Source organism: Propithecus coquereli, unplaced genomic scaffold (genome assembly GCF_000956105.1).
Source record: "Propithecus coquereli isolate 6110/MARCELLA unplaced genomic scaffold, Pcoq_1.0 Scaffold676, whole genome shotgun sequence".
NCBI classification, from domain to species: domain Eukaryota; kingdom Metazoa; phylum Chordata; class Mammalia; order Primates; family Indriidae; genus Propithecus; species Propithecus coquereli.
Genome location: NW_012152796.1, coordinates 372,406 through 380,844, shown reverse-complemented (window position 1 = coordinate 380,844; position 8,439 = coordinate 372,406). Strand labels below are relative to the sequence as shown.

The 8,439-nt window shown below is 35.0% G+C and overlaps 1 protein-coding gene across 1 annotated transcript in view; it reads left to right on the top strand.

The window, feature by feature from the left end:
• Positions 1-8,439, top strand: part of NSD1 (nuclear receptor binding SET domain protein 1) — a 182,484-nt gene that overhangs the window by 77,484 nt on the left and 96,561 nt on the right. The window contains exon 3 of the mRNA XM_012660699.1: positions 2,950-3,085. Coding sequence (XP_012516153.1) covers positions 2,950-3,085 — 136 coding nt within the window. The remainder of the gene's footprint in view (positions 1-2,949; positions 3,086-8,439) is intronic.

Sequence of the window (8,439 nt, the reverse complement as noted above, 5' to 3'; positions counted from 1 at the left end):
GAGGCAGTGTCTGTCTGTCTGTCTCTCTCTCTGTTTTTAAAAAGTCAGTTAGATTTGGGTACTATTGAATAATAGTATTAATAATATGTATATATACATATTTTTTCACTGGGTTTGCGTATATTTTATTTGGTTATTATGGTAAATCTATCAAGATAGTAGGAGAAAAATATTTCAGGTTTGTGAAAATCTTTGCCCATGGTACCATCAATTTAATGAAACTTTTTGTTTCTCAGTGGCTTTTTTAAAAAAACCATGATTACTGCTTCAGCATGGTTTCTAAATAGATCATATATGTGTGGCTGTGTAATGGATTTTCAATATCATATGACATCATCTGCACTTAGCATATTTCAGAGTTGTCATACTATAATTCTTTTTTAATAGATCTCTTGGTGGATTTTAACTTTTGTCATAAATAATTGCTTTAAATATTTTTTTAAACAGTTATTTTACTTATTTGAATTATTTTCTTTGAGTTAAATGCTGGGAGTAGACTTAATAGTTATTCATCTTGATGGTCCATGGTAGAGCAGGTGTTAATTTCCCAATTTTATGGCTTAGGAAACTGGGGCTGAATTAAATGACTTGCTTAAGGTGACCCAATTTGTAATGGAGGTAAAGACCACTTTGTCTGGTTATGTGATTGTAGTGACTGTCTTTACCTGATAACACACCTGTCCTTTCTCCTGTCTCTATTGAATGCATGTGTTTTATGGCTATACTTTGGATAATACAATGTAATCCTTCTGTAGCAGTCATTAGGAGACAGAAACACGCAATGTCCTAGATTGATTATGGCTGAATTTTTCATAACGAATATAATAGTCATGAGATTTTATTTTTATTGAATAATAAATAGGATAGTGGTTAAGAGTTTGGGCTCTGCAATTGGACTGCCTAAGTTTGAAACCTGGCTCTGCATAAAATTGTAATAATATAGTACCTACCTTAAGAGGATTCAAGGAGGAACAGTGGTTGACACATATCAAACATCAAGTAACTGTTAGTTACTGTAATTAAAGTCATTTAGGACTTGAATTAATAAGCAAGTTGCATATTTAGCAGTGATTGCCAAATATATTTAAATAATCAAAAATCAGATTATATCAGAAATGAAAGGGAACCTTCTCAGATTGTAGTTTTCAATACATACAAATAACAGATTTGTTTTTCCCATCAAGTCTTGCTGCATTGGTTTTAAAGTTTCAGAGTCAGCTGGCTTTGACGTCATATTCTTTCTGATAATTCACAGACTCACAACAGTCAAAAATGCCCCCTTAGGGCTTTGTAAGAGAAAATAATCCCTCGGCACTTTGGGAGGCTGAGGCAGAAGGATTGTTTAAGGCCAGGAATTTGAAACTAGCTTGGGCAATTTAGCAATTCCCTGTCTCTAACAAAAAAACATAGCTTGATGTGATGGTGCATGCTTATAGCCCTAGCTACTTGGGAAGCTGACATGGGAGGGTTGTTTGAGGTCAGGAATTCAAAGCTGCAGTGAGCTAAGTTTGTGGAACTCCAGCCTGGGTGACAGAGCAAGGCCTTGTCTCTGAAAAAAAAAGAAAATAATATGTAGTTCCTATCTCATCCCCAGTAGCTCTATATATGTGAAGAACTAATCATAGTATTTTCTTTTTTTTTCATCCCTTCCCCCAATCATAGCATTTTCAAATGAAATTTAACTTCTATGAGTATTCTGTGGGATTTTCTATGGCTTATGACTGAAACCAGAGTCTTAAAGTTGAGTGGTAACTTACAAATCATTGAATTGAGCCCACTTCTTTGATATCCTTCACCTGGGGCATTATTCATCATTTATTTGAAGTATTTCAAAGAACTTATTCAGCATACCCTTTATTGAACACTTACTTAATCTGTGTCAGGTGCATACTGTTTTAAGCATTAAGGAGAGAAGATTGAGTCTGGCAGAGGAACTCACTGAGCTTTTTTCAAGACATGGCATTTAAATAAAATGATAATGTTTGTATGTTTCCTTGGAGGAAGTGGAGGAAGTGGAGTAAGTGCTCTTAGTTTGAGTATCCTAGAGAATTCTTTTGGACACTCAAGTATCTCAGCACACTTGCAAATCCTTTCTGGTACACCAGATGGGAATCTTAGGTGTATTAAACACAAAATCGTTTTTCTGTCGAGGCGGGAGATTTATACCATTTGTGGGGTATTAAAGGCATGGACGTGCATTTAGGGCTGAGATATTTCTTGGTGTCCAGAATTCTAGGTCAATTAGGCATATTATTTTCGGAGAAAGGATGCAACAAGGGTCTATGCATTGGACAGTTCCAAGGAGCTCCATTCATATTACATTCTGTATGAATGGTGTTCTGGGAGTTGCACGTGCACTGTTCTTGATGTAGCTTTCCATGCATATCTTGGGAAAAAATCCAGGCCAGTCGCACTGATATAACTAGAGTCTAGCCTATATATATAGCTTTCAGGATGTTTTCATCAGAGTCATTATAGCTAATTAACTAATAGAAATCTCTATGTTGTTTTGAGAAGTATGTAGAATATCACCTGCAGAAGGTTCTGTAGTCTCTTGACATTATTAAAAATTCTATTTATAATTTTCTGGTTTTTTGCCCTTCATGCTGTGATCCAAGGACTGAAGCAAACATATCTTTTCCTTGGGATATTTTTGTTATTGTAGTTTTTACCTTTTTAATAATCAAAACAGTTTAATTTTATTTTTATAATATAGATAGACTAGTCATATAAAACAATTATAAATTGAAAGCTAGTACTGGATAAAAGGCTATGTTATTAACAATTAAGGCAAAATAATTTAGTTGTGCTTATTCTGTAATTCTTGTTATGCTGTGTTTTCATCCTGAGTTTTTAGGCATTGCTTTCTCAGAAGGCTAATAAGGAAGGTGATATCCTGTTTCAAAAAATTTTATTCTTATTGATGTCCCATGTTTTGTCTACCTAAAGTGTCAACCCAAGAAAAAGTCTACGCCACTAAAGTATGAAGTTGGAGATCTCATCTGGGCAAAATTCAAGAGACGCCCATGGTGGCCCTGCAGGATTTGTTCTGATCCACTGATTAACACACACTCAAAAATGAAAGGTAATACCTTCAGTTGATTATACATGATAAAATATAGTATGCAGTTGCCTTTTGTATAACCCAATTTTTATTGCCTTTAATAAGAATCTGTTTTCTCCTATGAATGTTTTGTGAATGAATCGTTAACATATTTTATCTCTTTTGAGTTTTTAAATTTGTTTTATTCTATGATTTAAAAATTCTCAGTTGATTTAGCTGTAGACATCAGGAAAGTGTTAGGCCATTTACCTGAAGTTTACATTATCCAGAATTACCTTTCATTATATTTACATATTTATACTTGAATCTTCATGTTTGTATCATTTTTGATCATTTAAAAGCTGAAACAATTATAAATATTGCTTATAAGTTATTTTGAATTTTACAATCTTAATTTTGAGTATTTCCTTTAATTACTATAGTTTGTTTCTTACTTGGTTGTTGTATTTGAATATCAGGTCTCTTATCTTTATTTATTTATTTTTTTATGGTATCTTTAAATTGCTATAAAGGAGAGCCTGAAACATGGTTTTGAGCTCTCTTTTTTTCTGTTAAGATGCTTTGTGGTTTTATTGTAGTTTTAATAAATGTATTTTGGTTTTTGAATAGGATATATTTATGAGATTCAAAACAGTCGTCTTTCTCCTTTGCTGTTATCTGCCCCATTTTTCACCCCTCCTTTCCATAGGTAACCAATTGTTACTAATGTTTCTTTCCAGTTTGTTTATGTAAATCCAAATATGTAATGTTATCTCCTGCCCCTCCCTTTTCGCATAAAAGTAGCATAGTGTATGTATATTTTGCAGCTTGTCTTTTCCATTTCTTAGAGATTTTTTTCATATTTTTCTATGGAATGATTTCCCCAAAGTTGGAATTGCTAGATTTGATTTTATATTTTGAATATTGAATATTTAGGTGTCCAAAGACCTTTATGAGTTTCCTGTATTAAACAGCTAGTACCTTATCCATTGTGGCCTGTCTGGATTTCTAAATTCTACTTATACAAAATTCTCTTGTTTTCTAACCTCCCTGTCCCTAGGGACTGCTGGTTCCTTACTCATTATAGTGTTCCTTATGCACACTAGTTGAGTCCATGCCATTTATTTTACAAATACTAAATATATTGTATTGATTTGAGTACCGTGCTAGGTGCTGGGATCCAGTAAAGGGCAAAAACAGCACCCCTGTTTGCCATCATGGGAAATTAGAGTCTAGTAAAAGAGACAAGGCACCAGCAAATAATGAAGTAGATAATTACATAACCGAGAACAGTGTACAAGGAAAAATTTTTGTGTGCATTCAAGTGATATATCAGGTACACTTACCTTGGACTTCTGTTGTGATGGTGTTGTAGGGCGGTTGACCTAGTAAAGTTGTCTTTTATCTGAGACTTCAGAGGATCAGTTAGGTGTTAACTAGGGAAAAGAGGAGCTGGTTCTCAGAACAGAAAATAGTATGTGCTCTGGCCGTGAGTGATCTACAACAGAGTAATGGAGGGTGGCACAATGTGAGACTGGGAAGTAGATATGCACCGAATCATTAGACCATGTAGACTTTGTTAAAAATTTTGTATTTTACCTATGAACAATGGGATATCATTAAAGCGTCATGAGCAGGGGGTGATGTGATTCGACTTATACTTTTAAAAGTTCACTTTGGCTGCAGTGTGGAGTAGAGGAGGCACAAATATATAAAGAGGAGATAGTTAAAGGAATCATTGCGGTAGTTATGATGTGATGAAAATTGTAAATAGAAAATAAAGAATGATTTCGGAGATAATTATCTATCTCACTTAGTAATGGATTGAATAATGGGGAATAAGGGTGAATGAATTCCTGAGGTTTCTAGCTCCCAGGTTTCTGCATCTCAGGATAGCTCTCATGTTTTTAGCTCCATCCGTGTTGCCATTTACTGAAAGAACCCTGGAACATTTATAGCTGAGAAGTGCCATCTGCCTGTTCATATTATTATAGTTGGAGCCATGGGCGAGGTATGGATGATATGATGTTGGGACAAAATATACTGTGAGACAAGAGGTTGCTTTGAAGAAGCCAGCATTTGAGGTCTATGGAGGAGACTGAGCTTGCAAAATAGATGAATCAGATATGTAAGAGGAAAACTGGGAGAATGTGGTGTCTAGTAATTAAAACACAGTAGTATCCACATGTGGTACATTCCAAGACCCAAAGTGAATGTCTAAAATTGTGGATAGCACTGGATCCTATATGTATATATTATGTTTTTTCCCATACATACATAACTTATGATAAAGTTTATTTTTTTTATTTTATTTTTCTGCTCAATATGATCTGCAGGAACATAAAGTTTGATTTTTAAATTAGGCACAGTAAGAGATTAATAACAGCAACTTACAATAAAAAAGAATTATAATAATAAACTTTAATAAAAGTTACATGAATGTGGTCTCTCTCTCTCTTCTCTCTCTCTCTCTCTCTCTCTCTCTCTCTCTCTTCTCTCTCTCCCCTTCTCCCTCTCTCCCCCTCCCCCCCCAATAGCTCATTATACTGTACTGCATATGACTGAAACCATGGAAAGCGAAACTGTGGATAAGGGGAGAGACTAATCTATTTTAAGAAGGAATGTGTGATCAGTTTGGTTGAGTGTTGGCTAGTGATCACATAAAATGTCCATTAGAGATTAGGAGGTGTGTAGATCACTGGTAACCTTTTTTTGGTGGTTTGATTGTGGCAGAAGTTGGACTGGACTGATTGAGGAAATGGAGACAGAGGCAGAGAAAGGAAGATGCTGTAGCTGGAGAGGTATATAGGGTCCAGAAAGATTTTTAAAAAGGAGAAGGATTATATAGTTAGTAATGATGAGAAGAGTTCTGGAGATAGGCTGAGGTGGAAGACGGAAGTAATACAGGATCAGAGATGGGATCCTCCAATAAGGGAGAAGGAGATGGTTAAATGTGATTCAGATCATAGTCAGGCTTTGGCCCGAATGGGAGGAAGAGAACCATTCTAGTGTTAACATTAGGGGTTGGTGAGGGTGCTGGGGATTGTAGGTTTGATGTGGGATACTTGAACATTTCCTATCTTCCCTGTTTCTCTGAGTGAAGAATGTGGTCATATCAGAGAGCAAATGCTATTGCTGGCAGGAAGATAGCTTTTTTTTTTTTTTTTTTAATTCAAGGGAGCTTCCCCAAAAGGGTAAATTTAAATAACTCCCTGCTGCAGAAATGATAAAACAAGTTAAAATGGGTCTCTTTAACCTTTTAGCCAGTTACTTCATATTACTGAATTTTTTTATTTTCTCCTTGTATTTTTATATTTCTCATTTTGGCTTTTTTCCCCAGGTGGTTGTGGCAAGCAATAATCAGCTAAATTCTGGAAAGCTTAATTTATACCCTTAGTAGTTACTCTCCATTTTTATTTGAATTTGATTTTTTCTGTGTATCTCCTTCATAGGAGATAACTGGTGGAACCACCAGTCTTACCATTGCAGCTGCCAAGTAGCTCATAAGAAATGTTTACTGTCAGAAATATTTTTTCTCCCACCGCACTGAAACTATGACTACTATTAATGTTTGATTTTGTAGCAGTGTAATCTCTTTGAACTTTTTATTTTGAAAGTTTCAAACCTACAGAAAAGTTAAATAGTAAAATGAACACCCATGTATAGTTACATAAAAAATTACTGTTTGGTGCCAATTGTTAATATCAGTGTAAAAATTAAACATCGTGTAATGTTCATATTGTGATCATTCATGCTTTTTGGTTTTTCAAAGTCAATTATTTCATGTGGTGTTAGAAAACACAAAGTTTCATAAAACCATTTTGTTTTGTTTTTTTTTTAAAAGTCATTTTTTATCAGATACAGTACATATTAAATAGTCAAGTGGTTAATTCTACAAGTCTTATTAAGAAAACAGTCTGGGCCAGGTACGGTGGCTCATTCCTATAATCTTAGCATTTTGGGAGGCCAAGGTGGAAGGATCACTTGAGGTCAGAAATTGAAGACCAGCCTAAGCAATGTAGCCAGACTGTCTCTACAAAAAATAGAAAAATTAGCCAGGCATGGTGGTGTGTGCCTGTAATGCCAGCTACTTGAGAGGCTGAGGCAGGAGGATGACTTGAGCCCAGGAGTTGAAGGTTGCAATAAGCTATGATGGTGTCACTGTACTCTCGAATGGGTGACAGAGCAAGACCCTATATCAAAAAAAAAAAAAAAAAAGAAAAACAGTTTGCTGTTGTAATACCCCTTCTCCACAGCACAAAGCACCTTCAACTCTTTTAGCTGGTGTGTGGTACTTCTGAAAATCAAAATGCCATTCTTTTGTATTAGTTTTCATTGCTGCATTGAACTCCATTTCCCACCTCACCCTCTGTCACCCTTTATCTTTCTTATTATACTTTTAATTTTGGTTAGGAATTCACTGTATACATTATTATGTTAAGGGTTGGGGCTGTGTCCCAATAAAACTAAGCCAGGTATCCTAAGCCAGGCATCCTAAGCCAGGTATGGCTATTATGTCTACTGAATGTGTATTGCTTTAGTACCATTGTAAAGTTGGAAAATTGTAAGTTGAACGATTGTAAGTCAAGGACCATCTGTAAATTCAATCATATATGTGGTCATTTGTAACTGATTTTTTTCACTTAGCGTAGTGTTTTCAAGGTCTGTTTATATATATGAGTACTTCGTTTACATGGTGATATTATTCACCATATTAGTACTTCCTCCATTGTATGATTAACATTTATGCATTCATTAGTTGGACATTTGGACTGTTTTCACCTTTAGGCTATTGTGGATAATGCTGCTAATAAGCATTCATGTATAAGATTTTGTGTGGATGTATATTTTCATATCTCTTGGATGTATACCTAGCAGTGGAGTTACTGGCTCAAATGGTAACTGTGTAATTTGTGAAGTACTGCCAGACTGTTTTGCAAAGCTGTGTGGCACCATTTTATTTTCCCACCAGGAGTGTGTGAGCATTCTGATTTCTCCACATCCTTGTTATTTGACTTTGTGAAAAAAGAAAGAAAGAAATTGTGGAAAAATGTATGTAACATAAATTTATTGCTCTAACCATTTCAAGTAGTGGCATTAAGTATTTATATATTCACACTGCTGTGCAACCAGCACCACTGTCCATCTCCAGAACTTTTTCATCATCCCAAACAGAAACTCTGTACCCACTTAATAGCAACCCCCTAGCCCTTGGTAACTACTGATCTCCTTTTTTCCTCTATGAATTTGCCTATTCTAGATACCTAATATAAGTGGAATCATATAATACTTTACTTTTTGGTCTGGCTTATTTCACTTAGCATAATGTCTTCTAGGTTCAACTATGCTGTAATATGTTTCAGAATTTTGTGTTTTTTTTAAAGCTAAAATTTCAT